Below are 19550 nucleotides of genomic sequence, written 5' to 3'. Positions count from 1 at the left end.
AAGACTATAATTAAGATATCGGTAATGCTTCCCAGACAAGTAGTAAATGATATTTGCTTTCAGGAAATAGTGAAAATAAAAGTATAAGAAAAGTACACCTATACAAAACAGAAAATGCTTTCAATCAAACCACAAAATTATTATTATTATTATTATTGTCTTAAGATATCAACTTTTACAATTATTATATGATAGACAATTTGTTAGTAAATCTGTGCTGGCCAGGTAAGGTGAGACACATCTATAATCCCGCACTAGAGAAGCTGCAACAGGAGAATTTTGAGTTCCAAGTCAGCCTACCTGATCAAAAAGAGGAAGGGAGGGACTGGGAAGTTGGCTCAGTGGTAGAGTGTTTGCCTCACATGCATGAGGCTCTGGGTTGGATTCCTCAGCGCCACATAAGCAAAAAAAAGCCAGAAGTGGCGCTGTGGCTCAAGTGGTAGAGCACTAGCCTTGAGCTGAAGAGCTGAGGGACAGTGCCCAGGCCCAGAGTTCAGCCCCCACAACATAAGAGAGGGGGTTGGGGGGGAGGAATGGAGCCAGATACTGCTGGCTCGTGCCTATAATCTTAGCTACTCAAAAGCCAGAGGACCATGGCTCAAGCTCCAGGCACAAAGTTGACTAGATTCCATCTCCCAAAAAGCAGCAAAAGGCAGGGTTGGAGGTATGGCTCAAGTGGTCAGCTTACCAAGCACGAAAAGTATGGGGGGGAGAGAGGGAAAGAGAGAAAGAGAGAGAGAGATTAAAGAAGGAGGATATTCATTGTAAATCAAAATATTCTGTTAGAGAAAGAGAAGAAAGGAGAGAGGGAGGGAGGAAGAGGAGGAGAGAGAGCAAGGGAGACAGTGAAGGAGAAAGAGAAACAGGGAGAGAAGAAGAGAGGAGGAGAGAGATTGAAGAAGAGGGAAATTCATTGTAAATTAAGTTCACTATAATATTCTGTTTGAGATAGGAAGGGAGAGAGAGAAAGAGAGAGGAGGGAGAGGAGGAAGAGGGAGAGAGAAAAAGAGGCAGTGGAGGGAGGGAGAGAGAGACATTAAAGAAGGAGAAAATTCATTGTAAATTAAGTTCACTAAAATATTGCTAGTGAAAGGAGAGAGAAGGCGAGAAAAAGTGGGAGAGACAGGGAGACAGAGACAGGGAGAGGAAGAGAGAGATTAGAGAAAGGGAAAATCCATTGTATAAGTTCACTAAAATATGGTTTGGTGCTTACCTTAGTGTTAGCCATGTCCACAATATACTGGTCTCCCTTTATACATTCCATTACTTCAAAGCCATCTCTGTCAATCACTTTGGCCTGTGAGCTTCCAGATACAACAAGAATCATGTCTCCTGTGTTACTGTATTGTAATGATTTGATCTGGTGGCTTTGCAAAGGAAAAACAAAGTTGTTTAGTGAGACACTGGGTACAAGGTTTATACTTTCACTACAGTAAACATTACCAAAATTGACAATTTTCACCTCAAATGGGTCCTCAATGCACACTAGCTATCCCTATTAGTTCTCCTTTCGCACTTTGCTTAGCAATTCTCAACCTACATTGTATCTTCCACTCTTTTGGCTCTGAATGTTCTGGTTCTTTCCAGAAGATACAAATATAAACTGCCTCAATCATCACCCACTAATGTTATAAGTTCATCTATACCTGGAGTCTCTCCTTCCTCCTTTTAGAATACAATGGTTAAAGTTAAAGTCTTCCTGACCAAGGATCCTGGATCCCAACCCTGACAGTTTCATAAGAAACTCCTATTATCTTCTCTTTCTTCTCCTTCATAACAGAACTGTTTAACTTTTGTCTGTTTTAACACTTGTTCACTCCAATATCCAATATCCGTTCTTCATACTCATCCTCCACTAAAACTGAACCTAGGCCACATCAATTTAATATAGTACAGATGACCATGATGTTTATAACATCATGTAAAGTGAAGCAGGTGTCCAAAAAGTAGAAATACATTATGAGCACAAGCGCTAAATAAAGAGAAATATAATTCCTATAAAAGATCTAGAATTAGGGAAAGTACACTTCGACACATGTAAGTAAGTGGTAAGTATGAAGCGCTTTGTATAACATGTTAATCCCAGAAAGTATCAACCTCAAAAGCAGCAATGAATAACCATGCAGACAAAGTTTTTTGGTTCAGTTAGTATCAACTACCCTTTATCACTGTAGACTTATAAATGAAATTGCCACAGTGACAGGGATGTTACATATGGGCTTGAAAGTAGCTTCCCAAAATTGACTGTTACTGTTGTTAAAGCCCCAACCTGCTAATTACAGAAATGTGCCTTTGGTATACTTTCTCCTAATATCAATACTAAACTAATAAATAAGCAAAATATATGTGATTAATGATAATATGCATATAGGGGAAATTAGAAAAGGAAGGGCTGAGAGTTTACACTAAGAAGAAAGGAACAAATATTTTAAATATAGTCAGGAAGTTGTGACAGAGTAAGCTATGAAGATATTTGAGGAACAGTATTCCAAGAAGAGAGAACAGCTGCTAGAAAGAACCTGCAGCAAGTGTGTAGCTGGCATTTTCCCAATGGGGCTGGAGCAAAGTGAGGAAAATGAACTGGAGCTGGAGATAAGGTCAAAATGTCCCCAGGTAGAGCAATGTAAACTATGGAGGGCGACTGAAGCTACTGAATAGACTTTGGCTTTTGTCTTTTCTGAATGAAATGGGGGGGCAGGGAATACAGAGCAGAATGATGAACTAAATGATACAACAACCTCAAGTAAACCACTTTTTTGTGCACTGCTTTTTAAATTCATTTTATAAATTAGGCATTTAGTTAGAAACAGTTATAAGCAAATAGCTAGATACAAGATAGTGTGGGGGGGGGGGCACCATGGGCAGGTATATGTGCATACATGTGCATACCAGTCCTGGGGCTTGAACTCAGGGCCACTTCACTTCTGGCTTTTGGGTGATTAACCAGGTATAAATGTCTCACAAACTTCCCTGCCCAGGCTGGCTTTGAACCACAATCCTCAGATCTCAGCCTCCTAAGTAGCTAGGATTATAAGCATTAACCATGAACACCTGTCTCAAGATATATTTTTTAATTTGTGACATAATATGTTACAATCTTCACTAGTAAAGTAATAGGCTGAGAAGCAGGTCTAATAACTGGTATAAGTTCAATCAGTAATGATCATAAACAGTATTTGATATGTCTGCAACAGAAAAATATATATATATATGTATGTATATATATATTTTTTTTGGGGGGGGGTTGGTTGTGGGGCCTGAACTCTGGGCCTGGGTACTGTCCCTCAGCTCTTCAGCTCATGGCTAGTGTTCTACCACTTGAGCCACAGCACCACTTCCAGCTTTTTCTGCTTATATAGTGCTGAAGAATCAACCCCAGGGCCTCATGGATGTGAGGCAAGCACTCTACCACCGAGCCACCTTCCCAGCCCAGTAATATAATTTTTCTTTTACTTTTTTTTTTTTTTTTTTGTCGGTTGTGGAGCTTGAACTCTGGGCCTGGGCGCTGTCCCTCAGCTCTTCAGCTCAAGGCGAGCGCTCTACCACTTGAGCTACAGTGCCACTTCCGGTTTTCTGGTGGTTATTGGAGATAGGAGTCTCACAGTCTTTCCTGCCTGGGCTGGCTTTGAACCATGATCCTAAGATCTCAGCCTCCTGAGTAGCTAGGATTACAGGCGTGAGCCACCAGCACCCGGCTAGTAATATAATTTTTAAACATCTGAAATTTACAAGTTTATCTGTAACTTTTTTTGCATACACTGATGATTTAAAGGAAATGCTAAGTTTCAGTGAACAAGAAAGAATTTTTAATTCAGTTTCACAGAAATTGGGAGATTCAGACAGTGAATTAATGAGAAACTGAATTTAAAATAACTGATTAAAAAGTTAATTGACAAAGTAGAGAATTTATCATAGGGCTGGTAATCATAAATAAATATATAGACATTTTGGAATTCAAAAATTGAAATTTAGAATGAATGGGATTTTAGTAATAGAGAATTAGAAGATTGGAAGAAAATACAGTAAATATTACTAAAATATAGTAATAAAAAATTGAAAAATGCAAGAAACAAATAGAAGATCATGTGAGATGTGGAAAAACTGGCCTCTCATTAGATTTAAAGGATAGAAGAAAAACAATATTAGAAGAAGTGGTTACCAAAACTTTGGGAAAATGATAGGTTGGGCCCAAGAAGTACTGCAAATCCAAAGAGTAGCAGGAAACACCTAAGCAATCATAGGAAAACTGCTGAAAATTCACAAACTCAAAACCTTAAAACAGCCAGACGAGAGAAAACATTATTTCAAAGGAGAAAAAAATAAATAAAAGATAACAATAAAAATAACAAAAGCTAGAGGACAGTACAATGATATCATCAGAGTTTCTGAGAAAAAAAATTGTCTGGCCAAAATTAAACAATTACTAAAATAAAGGCAAAATTAAAAATATAAGAAAAACTAAAACAATTTTCAGTAGGCAATTTTCTTTAGAGGAACTAAGTGAAGTTCTTCAACAGAAATAAAAGCAGAGAAAAAGAAAAAAAGAAAAAATATAAAGAATAACATGGCCAGGCCACCAGTGGCTCATGTTTGTAATCCTAAATACTCAGGAAGCTGAGATCTGAGGATTACAGTTCAAAGCAAGCCCAGGCAGGAAAGTTTGTGAGACTCATACCTCCAATTAACCTCCAAAAAGTGGAAAACAGAACTGTGGCTCAAGTGGTAGAATGCTAGCCTTGAACAAAAAAGCTAAGCACAGTACCTATGCCCTGAGTTCAAGTTCTAGGATAAGTGCCAAAATTAAACAAATAAATAAAAAAGAATATACATTAATCACAATCAATTACAATTACTCAAGGCAATATTGATAGGATTTTTAAAATGCATATATATTACATATGCCCATACACAAAAATTAGATTAAAGAGCAATTACAAAAGGGTAGGTGTGAGAATAAATGTAATTCTATACAGCAAATGTTTCATGGGCTCTACAAAGTAGGAACAATACCTATTTATAATCAAATTTAAAACCTATTATAAAAATATACCTTTTCCATCTTTGGACTAAGTATTGAAAAAAATGGTTTAAAAAAAGACATTAAACTAATAATCTAGTAGAGAGAGAAAACACAGCATGTAAAAATTAATGCAAAAAACAATGGACTTTCCAACCATGATAACAGAACAATGATACTAAAATTGTTTTAGAAAGGGGGAAGAGAGTGATAGAAAGGGTACAATTGATTGGAATATACTGTAAACATGTGTGGAAATAAAACAATGAATTTCCCCTTCCTTGTATAACTATTGTAAGCTAATAAAACAGAATTATCCAGAAAGTTTACGTTTATATTTATCCAATGAAAGTGGTAAGATCCAGGACAGACATGTAATTCCAGCTACAGGGGAAGAAGAAATAGGAAGATTTGTTTTTCTTTTTGTTTTTCCTTTAAAAAAAGAAAGAAAGAAAGAACTAAGGGGAAAAAAGAAGAAATAGGAAGAAAGAGGAAGTGTACTCATTACCTCACTCATGTAACTGTAACCCTCTGTATAGTATCTTTACAATAAAAAAAAAAAAGAAAGAAAGAAAGAACTAGAGGGGAAAAAAGAAGAAATAGGAAGATGGAGGTCTGAGGTTGGCCCCAAGGCATAAAGTACAAGGCCCAAGATGAAAAATGACAAAAGAAAAAAGGCTGGGAATATAGCAAAAGTGATACCATAACTGCATAGCAAGTGTAACACTGAGTTCAAACCCTAGCACTGTGAAACAAAAAACTATCCATATCCATAATTTATTTTATATTCTCTTAATAAAGATATATTCTATTAAAAATATATTCTCTTAGGCTGGGAATGTGGCTTAGTAGTAGAGTACTTGCCTAGCATGCATGAAGTTCTGTGTTTAATTCCTCACCACCACATAAACAGAAAAAGCTGGAAGTAGCACTGTGGTTCAAGCAGTAGAGTGCTACTCTTGAGCAAAAAGAAGCTCAGGGACAGTGCCCAGGCCCTGAGTTCAAGCCCCAGTACTGGTAATGACTACCTAATGATATATGAAAATTATCTAATCTTACCACTTATCAGAAAAATTAAAAATAAATCAATATCACTACCTATTTACCAAAAAAATCTTAAATTTAAGAGGTTGATAATGCAAAGTGTTGAGATAAGTATGCAGTATCGTATTTATTGTTGAGTATACATCAGATAAACTGAAATCATTTTCAAAATCTAGTAAGTTCTAAAGCAGAACATATGCATTACCTATGACCCAGCAATTCCACTCTCTAGTATAACGCCAACAGAAATAACTTTTTTTTTTTTTTTTTTTTTTGTCAGTGGAGTATCTAGGAAGGACACTGCAAGTACTATTAATAATATAAGCTGACTCTTCTACAGGGGTGGAAATTATTGGGATGTGTACACTATGATGAGTAATCCAGATATAATCTAATGATCAATATATTTCCTTCCTTCCTTCCTTCCTTCCTTCCTTCCTTCCTTCCTTCCTTCCTTCCTTCCTTCCTTCCTTTTGTGTACATCACAGGGCCTGGACACTGTCACTGAGCTCCATTTTGTTTTTCCTTAAGGCCAGAACTCAACCACTTGAGCCACAGCTTCACTTCCAGCTTTTTGGCAGTTAATGGGAGACAAGAGCCTCACGGGCTTTCCTGTCTGTGCTAGTTTTTTGTTTTTGTTTTTGTTTTTTTTGGTCGTGGGGCCTAAACTCTGGGCCTGGGCGCTGTCCCTCAGCTCTTCAGCTGTAGACTAGCGCTCTACCACTGGAGCCTCAGCCCCACTTCTGGCTTTTTCTGCTTATGTGGTGCTGAGGAACCTAGGGCCTCATGCATGTAAAGCAAGCACTCTAAAACTGAGCCACCTTCCCAGCCCATGTGCTAGTTTTGAATTGTAGTCCTCAGATCTTAGCCTCCTGAGTAGCTAGAATTACAAGCATAGCCAAAGGTATCCAGTGATTGATGTACTTTCTAAATGTTGTTTTAACTTAAAATTATAAAAAAAATGACAAGCATCTGAGGCACTTTTACATTAAGGTCTTTAACTCAGCAAACAGAGCATCAAACAAGCACATTTCTTAATGGCCACAAACTACTCAGAACAATCTAAGAAAATGAAGTAGATGTAATAATGTTCACACTTTAAAAATGTTTTGATGCTTAGAGCTGGGGATGATGCTCAGGGGTAGGGCACTTGCCTAACACACCTAAATTGTTTTGATGCTTAAATAAGTTATCGCTCAGTTTGCTTGTTTGTTGGTTAGTTGGGTAGTTGGTTGGTGATATTGCACTTTGAACTCAGGGCCTCAGGCTTGAGCTACCTGCCTATTTAGCTAGCACCTTATCATTTTAATTCATACCTCCATAATCAGCTTTTTTCTGGTTATTTTGGAGATGAGTCTCTTTTCTGCTCAGCTCTGCATTAAACCATGGTCCTTTAGATACCAGAGTCCCTGGTACCCAACTGCATAATTCAGTTTTTAAAATTTATGTGAAAAAAATCCTATTTACCCACTATCAAATAACTTGATATCCATAAATTAACCTAAAAAGATTTTTATACTATAAAAGGTGAATTTTTATTAATTAAAAAGTAATTTAATCAAAAATATACATGCAGAAGAATGGTCATTATAAATACAGGAAGCATAAATATTATCAAATATTGGAAAGTACAAAATGTCCAGAAATAGAAGACTATTAGGATTGGGGTTGTCAAGCAACAAATTGCAAAGAAAAACTTGGTTTACTTTAGGGACTATTTATTTACTTAGGGAGGTTATTTAAAGGTCAAATGAGCCAAAGGCTCAAGACTGTAATCCTAGCTAAGAGGAAAACTGGGACTTGGAGGATTGAGGTTCAAAGCCAGCCCAAGAAGAAAAGTCCAATAAATTCTGTCTCCAATTAACTAGCCAAATGCCAGATTGGAAACATGGAGCAAGTAGTAGAACACCAGCTATGAGTGAAAAAGCCCATTAGTCAAAATAAAGTAAGTCCAATTAAGTCAAACAATAGAATACTAAAAAAGCTATTATCCAGGCTCCACAAAGAGTTATCATTCCTTAGTTTTAAGCAATATGACAAGTGCTCTGAGGGAGCACACTGAGGGATACACACAAATAACTACTCTTCAGTATCTGCTGCTCAAGTCTGACTTGCCACTGTATGATTCAAATATTCTGCTTCTGCTTCTGTTGCTCAGCTAATTTACCTCTACACTTCCCACTATTTATTTAAGCTTTCTGCTGCCACATGTCTTCAAGTGCGTCAGTTACTCATACTTTGTTTTCTCTATAATAAATTTTCACTACTGCTTCTGTCTACTTCCTTATCAATGTGTAACACCCAAAGTCCTAAGAAAACAGAGCAGCCAGGCACCAGTGGCTCATGCCTGTACTTCTAGCTACTCAAGAGACTGAGATCTGATATCTGATGATCATGGTTCCAACCCAGCCCAGGAAGAAAAATACATTAACCACTCCAATTAACCAGAAAAAAAAAAAAAAAAGCCAGAAGTAAAGCTGTGGTTGAAGTGGTAGAGCACTAGCCTTGAGCAAAAGAAGCTCAGGGACATTGCCCAAACCCAGAGTTCAAGCCCCAGGACTGGCATAAAAACAAAACAAAACAAACAAAAAAACTAGAGTATCAAAGTCAATTCTCAGACAATACAGTTGACCTCAGTTAGGACAGGCTCAACCAGCAGACATTTTTGAAAGCATAAGTACAGTTTATCAAGAAGATACTTTGTAGATATATCTTACTAACACCCAGCTATGGCCATCATATATATATATATACACACTATATATGTATATATTATATATGTACATGCATATATATATATCACATATAGATTTCATGTTTGGCCTTAGATCAAATACACAGGGTATCTCAACATTTGTATGTAAATATTTCAAAATCTGAGAAATTCTGGAATATCAAACACTCTTTGTCCCAAGTTTTTCACATAAGGGATACTCAACATGTAGTTATTCATTCCATGTAGTAGGAATGCATACAATTTGAAAGAAAGGTGGGGGGGGGGAGGTTATATGAGGAGGGATGGAAGGGAAAGAAGGGAAGGAGAGAGGGAGGAAAGGAGAGGGAGATGGAAACAGAGAAGGTGAATAAAATACATGTTTTACACTAGAAATAATTATAAAATTTTTGCAAAGTTAAAACATCTACTGGGATTATACGATGAAAAGAAAAAAAACAAAAACAAAAACAAGGAAAGCTATCACATCAGCAATTATGCCCTAACCCTTAATGTGATAGTGCTGTGAGATGAGGTTTTTGGCAAGCAATAAAGTATAAAGGAAGTAATGAGGGTGGAGTATGAGGGTGAGATTAGAAAGAAAGAAGAAGAGGAAGAATAGCCTACCAAGTTCTAACTTCATAGAGCAGAGAAGGGGTGTGGGAAGAAAAACGAATCAGCAAGAAGATGGCCATCTGCAAACATGCCTTCATCAAGAAATTAATCAGCCATCAGTTTACTCTTGGTCGTTCGGCCTCCAGAAGTATGAAAAACACAGAGCAATGATCTGGTACAACTCTGACATTGGAGTAGTAAATGACCACTGACTTCAACATACATCAACCCCTAACTGGAGTCAGGCTGTTCTTTGAAACTTAAAAGCCAACCAGTGACATCTCACTATTCATGAAAGTTCTAAGTAACATCTTCTGATATGACTATATTTTTTTTTCTGTAATGAAAATACATTCAGTGTAGTCATCTTTCAAATATCTAGCTGCAGGGGCTGGGAAGTTGGTCCAGTGGTAGGGTGCTTCCCTCGTGTGCATAAGGCCCTGGGTTTGATTCCTCAGCACTACATACGCAGAAAAAAGCGGGAAGTAGCACTGTAGCTCAAGTGGTAGAGTGCTAGCCTTGAGCTGAAGAGCTGAGGGACAGCGCCCAGGCTCAGAGTTCAGCTTCTATGAATGACCAAAAAAAAAAAAAATCTAGCTACACCTTCTGAAGATGTTGCTATAGCTTCTCTATTAGCACTTGGCATGTCATCTTGTGATTTTTTTTTGGGGGGGGGTCTTGTCATGGGGCCTGAACTCTGGGCGAGGGCACTGTCACTCAGCTTTTCAGCTCAAGGCTAGCGCTCTACCACTTGAGCCACAGCACCACTTCCGGCTTTTTTCTTTTTGCTTATGTGGTGCTGAGAAATCAAACCCAGGGCCTCAGGCATGCAAGGCAAGCACTCTACCACTGAGCCACCTTCCCAGCCCCCCATATCTTGTGATTTTTTTGTAGGTGTGCTAGTCCTGGACTTGAACACAGAGCTGGGCACTGTCCCTCTTTTGTGTTCAAGGCTACTACTCTACCACTTGAGCCATAACTCCATTTTTCTTGCTTTTTGGTGATTAATTGGAAACAGAGTGTCTCATGGATTTTCCTGCACATGCTAGCTTTGAATTACAATCCTCAGATCTCAGCCTGCTGAGTAGCTAGAATTACACACCTGAGCCTTGAGTGCCTGGCTTTTCATCTTGTACTTTTATGTACTAAAGATGGCTTCTTTCCTTAATCTTTCTACTACCCATGGACTTCTGCAGTTTCAATCAGCCTTCATAGAAATGAAGAGAGTTGGGGTCTTGTTTTGGGTTGGGACATAACTCACAAAGCTCTGTGGCTTAAGAGAATGTCTGATCTTCTATATAGACCATAAAAACTTTCTCCATTATCAGCAATAAGGTTGATTTGCTTTCTGATTACGTGTGTCAGTTATAATATCACAATTTAATTTCCCAGTACTGAATAAGTAGTTTTCCTTCTATTCACAAGAGGCTTAACTTTCAACTTATGCCAGCTTTTGATATGCCTTAATTATTTCTAGCTTTTCACTTAAAGTGAGAAACCTGAATCTCTTCCTTTCACAGGGTTATAAGGTGGCCTAATTTGAATGTGATAAGGGAAGAGATGGAGAACAGCAGTCAGTGGAGCAATCAAAACATACATTTATTGATTAGCTTTCCTATCCTGGGACATTAAAAAATGCACCTAAATAATTATAATAGTAATATCAAAGATCATCAACCATAGATCATTAGAACAGATATAATTATTAAAAATATTGAAACATTGCAAGAACTATCAAAATGTGGCACTAATGTCAAGTGAGTACAAATGTTGGCAAAATGGTTTCTGTAGGCTTGCTCAACATAGGATTGTTACAAAACTTTAATATGTTGAAAAAAAAATGTGTGTGTGTGTGTGTGTATGCTATCTCTGAAATGTAATAAAGCAAATAAAACCTTTACAGTGTATGCTATAAAGTACTCAGACTTGGGTACTTTGTTACATCATAGAAAACAGACAAATACAGCAACTAAGGAACTTAATTTTTAAACTTACTTGAACTTAAATCATTATATGTAGCTAGAGGCTACATATGAAAGTCTCAATTTTAGAACAACTTTAGAAGATCCTTAGTGCTTAATAATTTAGATGAAGAATAAACTACAAAGCAAAAGGTTATGTAAAAATAAAAAACTTCATTAAATCTGTTAAAATTCATTTAGACACGAATGCTACAATAGATACAGATAGATAAGATAGATAGATATCCCTAAATGTAACTTTGAGTCACAAATAGAAATGACTTCTGAAGTAAACTCAAGTAAAAATTTCTTATTCACCATGTTTTAAAATCATCTTCAACATATTTCAGTGATGGCATCGTAGCCTATCACCACAAAGCAATGGTAAAAGTATATGGTCACAAGTATCTTTCTCTTCATTGAGAAATCCCAAAGTAAATATGAATGGGAAGTAAACAAACTAACATTTTGAAAAGATAATTCACAAACCAGTAACTTACTTACTAAGGGCTAACAAAAAGGTAAGAAATGGATATGTTAAAAAAAAAAAAAAAGCTTTAAAAAAAGCTAGAAATTCATTAAAATTTTGTCTTTGAGGAGCAGAATATATAGAAAAAAGTTAAAATTCATATCTGGTCAGAGCACAACAAACTTATTCTTTCTGGCTGATTCCTAAATCCAAGTCATATTTTTCTACACAGCCACAACTAATTAGCAACTCCTATTCCAAATTTACAATGATCACACTAAATATGTGGACAGTTTAGCTGATAGTTTTTTAAATACTTATTCTTCAAACAGCCATTCTTAATGTATTAATCAACAGTGATTCCAATGGCAAAGACAATCAAAGAAATATGTGAACCAGGTACTGGAGGCTGTAATCTTAGCTGCCTAAGAAGGCTGAGATCTGGAGAATATGGGTTCAAAGCCAGCTCAGGCAGAAAAGTCTGTGAGACTCCATCTCCAATGAACTCGCAAAACAATGAACTAGATGTGTAAGTCAAATGGTAAAGTCCCAGATGATAGCTTAAGAGAGAGAGCGTTCAAGGCATTGAATTCAAACCCCAGCACTGGTATAATCAAAAAAATCTGAGGGACTCCGAAATTAGAATGTGTGACAATATGAGGCATTTTACACTACAGCATCCAATATCAATATATCAAGAAGCTACAAACCACAAGCTACAAACCAGATTCCCATAAGATTAAACAAATGAAGGATAGGTGAATGCAGTCATAATATTTAATGTATATATGTGAAAAAGGAACTAGGAAAATGGAGGGGGATGGTTGAGATTCAGAGAGACAGAGAGATTATGAAAGGGGTAACAATGATCAAGATGCATTGTACTCATAAACTGACAGGCTAAATTGAAACTTCTTTGTACAACTACTTAAAGATAACTAATAATAGTAATAATAATGAAGAATGAAGCTTAGAAAAGCAAAGATAGAACTTTTTCCCAAGAGGCTTCCAAAAAACAAAAAAGACTGACAGCATGAAATCCTTAGCAAACTTCTGGCCAGAAACACAAATTTAAATGTACTGGGAAGTACATAATGGATTTTAAGTTTGTCAATATCTTATTTTTAAAAGCTTCCTATTTGACTATGTGTACCAAATGTTTATTTATTGCCTGTCAGTTCCAAATTTTCCCTTCACTGCCTGGCTCTGTGAAAATGGATTTCAGTCTATGAAATAATACTTTGCTATTTGGCATTTGCTGGAAGGTGTTGAAAAACTATTACAGGAGAAAAAGGTTTTCATTCCAGAGTTTAGTGCTGCTCTTGGAAGGCTTCTGTACTGTACATAGATTTTCCAATGTCCATCTCCAGCAGCATGTACCATTTTGTTCCACATCAGGTTCCTGGAGTACATACTAGTCAGAAGTACCCAATTGATTCTCCACCACATTACTCAAGCAATGTTATAGCAAAGTGACTCTGGCAAGATAGATTTCTGGAACAGTTTGGCCATCAAAGCACCACAATCACTCCTTCAGTGATTCACAGCCATGTCTTCTCAGAAAAGGATCTCAGTCCTGGAGGATCTTCTTTTTTTTTTTTTTTTTTTTTTGTCGGTCATGGGGCTTGAACTCTGGGCCTGGGCGCTGTCCCTTAGCTCTTCAGCTCAAGGCGAGCACTCTACCACTTGAGCTACAGCGCCACTTCCGGTTTTTTTCTGGTGGTTTTATTGGAGATAGGAGTCTCACGGTCTCTCCTGCCCGGGCTGGCTTTGAACCGTGATCTGGAGGATCTTCTTTTAATGCTGTAACTCAAATGCAGGTGTAGACGTTTGTTTTACCTTGTATACCTATATACATTACATTTCCTGTACTTTTTACCAGTAAATCTGTCACTACTCAAACTACTACTATAGTTAGCAAATCTTCATATGAAAGTTTTTGTGTTCAAAATTCATGACAGCTTTATCATAATTAGACTTTTATTGACAGATAAAATTTCAGGCAATCAGGAACTGTGAAAATTATAGCTTAGACCAATTTGGATTTTTATATATAACATGCCAGATCTGTAATAATTAGAAAGTTCAGACTGCTTAGACAAAGTCTTTATAGAAAACTAGTTCATAGGACATATTTTTGTTAACAGTACCCCCATATGAGGGAAGTGTTAATTTTCTTCACTAATCATAAGAGATTAAGTAGCCAGGAGCTAGTGGCTCTCGCCTATAATCCTAGCTACTCAGGAGGTTGAGATGTGACGATGCGGTTCAAAGCCAGCCCTGGCAAGAAAATCCTGAGACTCTTATCTCCATCCAATAAACCACTCAGAAAACCAGAAGTGGCACAGTGGCTCAAGTGGTAGAGCGCTAGCCTTGAGCTGAAGAGCTGAGGGACAGCATTCAGGCCCAGAGTTCAAGCCTTATGACCAACAAAAAAAAAGAGAGAGAGAGATTAAGTATTAGTGGTCACTGCTTAGTCTGGTGATTACTTTTTGTTTTAAAAAGGAATGACAATCTTAAAAATAGCAAAGTTTAAGAAGAGAGAGTAGAAATAATCAGTGACTCACTTTCTCTGGCTACTCTACCAAATTGCTCTGTTTACATCTGGTGCAAAACTTAAAATTTCAGCAATGCCAAATTATTATACCCTTTGCTCTTTAGCTGTATAGGAAAACTTTTAATATTTCTCCCTCAGTTTTCCATGTGCTTGCTGTAGTCTACTTTGCCAAGATAAAAATGAAATGTTTAGTATCAAGCTCAACATTCCTCTCCCATTTCACTCTTAATTCGGCTAGCTACAGAGTTAAAAGGATAGGATTAGGAGTCATTAGACACAGTACTAAAGAGAATTAAAGGGCTTGTTCAAGGAGTATAACATCTGCTCCTCAAATTCCTGCCTAAACAACTAAGATTCCGATCAAAGAGAAGAAAGACAAAGCCAGTCTGACAGTAAACTGGAGTCATGAGGAAGTAAATATTCTCTCGGGAGTAACTCTAACACCAGAGGAAGGCTTAGTGACATTGCACAATTCTTTCTACGAAGCTATTCATGATAGGGAGTGTATGTCTGTAAGTGGAGGGGAGTGGGAAGGTGAAGATTGAGGATGCTTTCAAGTAGTTTTTGTTTGGCTAGCAAAACAAGCTGGGACATGCAAAACAGATAAACACAGCTGTCTGAGGCTGTCACTTGGGTCCCAGCAGCCAAGGTGTCCTGCAAGAGTAAAAAAACGTACCAGAATATGAATCAAGAGTCCAGGGACACAAATTCTCTCTCTGCTAACTAGCTGTGTGGTAATGACCACCCCCTTCAACTTCCACTCTTTTTATTCTATGAAAAGTCAGAAGAGACTAGATAACAGGCTACAGCAAGAACTGAGCACAAAGCTCTTGTTCTATTGGTACAACTTTGCTGAGTCCTAGTTTCCTTCACTATTAAAAACAAAAACAGAAGAATAATCATTTATAGGATTAACATAAGGGTTGAAAATAATATATTCAAACTGCATACCACTGGCTCATGTCTGTAATCTTAAACTACCTATGCTGGGATCTGAGGATCATAGTTTAAAACCGCCCAAGCAGAAAAGTCCATGAGACTCCTATCTCCAATTAACTATCAAAAAGCTATAAGCGGGCTGGGAAGGTGGCTCAGTGGTAGATTGCTTGCCTTGCATGTGTGAAGCCCTGGGTTTGATTCCTCAGCACCACATAAGCAGAAAAAGTCGGAAGTGGTGCTGTGGCTCAAGTGGTAGAGTGCTAGCCTTGGGCTGAAGAGCTGAGGGACAGTGCCCAGGCTCAGATTTCAGGCCCTACAGCTGACAAAAAAAAAAAAAAAGCTAGAAGCAAAACTGTGGTTCAAGTGGTAGAGTGCTAGAGCACAAAAGGGACAGCTACTAGGCCCTGAGTTCAGACTTTCAAACTCCAGCACACAAACACACTCTGTGTGTGTGTATACATAGGCATATTTATGTCTATATACAGAAGCATATATACATATATGTGTATACATATATATATACACACACATGTGTGTGTATATATGTATATATATATATGTATATACACACACACACACACAAAGACATCCTGAAGCAAGTAGTTACTAGAGGTTACTAGTGTAACCTCTAAGCTCAGTTTATTATATAGTACAATCATCCTTCATTCATGGGGAATGAATCAAAATCTGGAGATCCCCAAGTCCCTTATAAAAAATATGGGAGTTGGGAATGTGGCTTAGTGGTAGAGTACTTGTCTAGCATGCATGAAGCCCTCACTACCACATAAATAGAAATTCTTCACTACCACATAAATAGAAAAAGCTACAAATGGCGCTGTGGCTCAGTGGTAGTGCTAGCCTTGAACAAAAGATAAAAGGGAAAATAAACAATATTCTGAAAAATATAATACAGTTATTTAAGAAAAAAAACAAAAATAAAAAAACTGCCATGCACTAGTAACTCATTCCTCTAATCCTAGCTACTCAGAAGTCTGAGATCTGAGGGTCAAAGATCTCATGGGCAGAAAAGCCAAGGATTGTTCTCCAATTAATCAGTAAAAAGCCAGGATAGAGTATGGCTCAAGTAGCACAGTGCCATCACAAAGAACAAAGCTGAATCAGAGCATGAAGCCCTGAGTTCCAAGGGGGAAAAGTGAGAGACAAAAAAAGCTTCAGATTAGTCAAAACCAGAGATGAAAAGGTAGCTAATGCCTGCAATATATATAAAGTCTTTTGTGATATAATGCTAGCTGAACATACGAGAACAATGCTGCATGAATCAGCATATGAAAACTAGATAGATATACATCAGACACAAAAAACATAATACTACACAGTATATAAACTGAAGCATTTTAAAATAAATAAACATGGTAAGTAACAATTTTTAAACAGAAGTGTTTCTAAAGACCAAAGACAACCAGGGATGGTAATGATCACCTATAATCCCAGAACTCAGGAGACAGGTGAAGGATTGCGAATTTAGGGCAGATCTGGACTATACATTAAGTTCCAAGCCAGCATATAGTTAGACCTCATCTCAGACCAAAAAAGCAAAGCAAAACAAAACAAAGACTTAAAATGTGTTTAAAATCTAGGTTTGCCGGGCGCAGGTGGCTCACGCCTGTAATCCTAGCTACTCAGGAGGCTGAGATCTGAGAATTGAGGTTCAAAGCCAGCCCGGGCAGGAAAGACCGTGAGACTCCTATCTCCAATAAACCACTAGAAAACCGGAAGTGGCGCTGTAGCTCAAGTGGTAGAGCGCTCGCCTTGAGCTGAAAAGCTGAGGGACAGCGCCCAAGCCCAGAGTTCAAGCCCCATGACCGACAAAAAAAAAAAAAAAAAAAAAAATCTAGGTTTATAAACTAAAAGGAAGATGTATAAGGCTTATTTTACTTTTATTTGAACAATGGAGGTAGTCATATAAATGTATTTTGGTATAAATCATTATAAATAGAATTAAAATGACAACAGCACTGTCCCATTATCTTCAAATATGCGAAAATTAAGTCAAATATGAAAATATTTAGCAAATACATACCACTCGCAAGGCTGAAGAGACCGAAATGCCTTAAAAGAAGCATCCATTCCAGCAAAATCCCAAAATTTAACATCATAGTCATATCCTCCAGTCACCAAACGGGCCCCTGAGGGATCCAGGCCCAAAGCAGAGACCTTTTCAAAAACAACACAGAAAAAAATGCCAAAAATATGTACCTAGTTAGAGAAAAAACACTTCATAGTCTATTATAATCCTAAATTTTATTTCCTAATCTCAACTTCTCTATCCTATAGGCCCTGAAAAACAGATCATAATCTAATGCTACTTGTGAAAAGTGGGAATGGATGGCACCTTTTATACTCTTTAACTTTGATATTACAAGTATTATTTCTTTTGAAATAAAGAAAATTACTTTTATTCTAATTGACAATTTTGGTTCAACTTAACCATGTATTCAAAATGGATATCACCAGAATTCCATATAATAAATTAAGTTGCTTTTAGTAAGGAGAAAAATCTCACAAATAATTTCACTTTCTCAAAATCCAATCTTGAGGAATCTTTTCAAGACAATTTAACTTATATCTATATTAAGATATCACAATTGAATGAAGACTACGTGAATCTAAAGACCATGAGCATGAGCTGGGACTGTAGCTCTGTAGCTCTAGCATGAGCAAGGTCCTAGTTTTGAACCCCGACATCTCTTATACAATAATAAATTAATTTATGAAAGTGATTATAAAATGAGAACATTCAGAAATCTATTAACAAGGTAGAAATTATCTTGTGTATATGGTTATCAATGTTTACCACAATAAAATAGCAATAAATCTTTTCTTTATTTTTTTGTGGGGCTTGAACTCTGGGCTTAGGCGCTGTCCCTCAGCTCTTCAGCTCAAGGCAAGCGCTCTGCCTTTTGAGACACAGCGCCACTTCTGGTTTTCTAGTGGTTTATTGGAGATAAGAGTCTCACGGACTTTCCTCGCCTAGGCTGGCTTTGAACCATGACTTCAGATCTCAGCCTCCTCAGTAGCTAGGATTACAGGAGTGAGCCACCGGCGCCCGGCTAGCAATAAATCTTTTTTAAGTAAGCCAGGCACTGTGTAATCCTAGCTTTTTGGGAGGTAGAGATTGAGGTAATTACAATTCAAGGCCAATCCACCAAATTACATGGCAACCAATGGCTTTACATAATTGCATACACCAGTTATCCCAGCTATGAGGGATATACAATGCTGGGTGGAGTGTACCTGTTATCCTCAATGACAGGGAAAAACAAGTAGGCCAGGCTGATTAGGGCATAAAGCATGAGCCTGCCTTGAAAATAACCAAGGCAAAAAAGGAGCTGGAGGTGTGGCTCAAATGGTAGAACAAATGGTTCAAGTAGCAGGTATGTATACACATATACATACACATATGCATATCTATATGCATACATATATATAAACAATATTTACCAAAGAAAACATTTTGTGAGATGATACTATTTTAACATCCACAACCATTAATTTTATCATTTCTGGATCTATCTCCATTTAATGACATTTATCCTCTCACTTTAAGAAGTGTTTTCTGGGGCTAGGAAGATGGCTCAGTGGTAGACTGCTTGCCTTGCATGCCTGAGGCCCTGGGTTTGATTCCTCAGCACCACATAAAGCAAAATGAAAAAAGCCGGAAGTGGCGCTGTGGCTCAAGTGGTAGAGCGCTAGCTTTGAGCTGAAGAGCTGAGTGACAGCGCCCAGGCCCAGAGTTCAGGCCCCACGACCGGACCCAAAAAAAAAAAAAGGGTTTTCTTCTTAAAGGGTAGTTTTATTGAAAAGGAAAAGTAAAGCAATGTTTTTATTCTTTCATTTCTACATTTCACTCAATCAACTAACACTTTTTAGTGATCTTACAATAAGACACAACAACTTCTTACATCTCAAATGCTTTATATTTATCTTTAAATAATATAAGTAGAGAAACAGGATAAAAATGCAATCTACATGCTAAGTAATATAATCTTAGACTCCTGTAGTGGCCAAATTTTATATCTTATCTCAACACTGGAAAGTAAACAAATGCATACATTTTATTAATACAGAAATACAATTAAGGTTACTAAAAAATTTTCCCACAGCATTTAAAACAGAATTATATTTCAATTTCATGTCTTCCATGTTCTAATATTAAAGAGAAGAGGTTTTTAAAGCCAACAACAACATTGACAATAAGTATTCCATTTAAAGGC

The 19550-nt window shown here is 37.2% G+C and overlaps 1 protein-coding gene across 2 annotated transcripts in view; it reads right to left on the bottom strand.

Moving 5' to 3' along the window:
* The window catches only part of Wdr70 (WD repeat domain 70), a 214400-nt gene that overhangs the window by 154156 nt on the left and 40694 nt on the right, over window positions 1–19550 (bottom strand). For both annotated transcript variants that reach the window (XM_070041066.1, XM_070041067.1), the window contains 2 exons: window positions 17357–17490; window positions 1214–1367 (listed from right to left, as the gene is read on the bottom strand). In XM_070041066.1, coding sequence (XP_069897167.1) covers window positions 1214–1367; window positions 17357–17490 — 288 coding nt within the window. The remainder of the gene's footprint in view (window positions 1–1213; window positions 1368–17356; window positions 17491–19550) is intronic.

This window comes from Dipodomys merriami, unplaced genomic scaffold (genome assembly GCF_024711535.1).
Source record: "Dipodomys merriami isolate MVZ:Mamm:240054 unplaced genomic scaffold, mDipMer1.0.p SCAF_30, whole genome shotgun sequence".
NCBI lineage: Eukaryota > Metazoa > Chordata > Mammalia > Rodentia > Heteromyidae > Dipodomys > Dipodomys merriami.
Note: the sequence above shows the minus strand (reverse complement) of the source record. Positions and strands in the feature narration are given on the sequence as shown.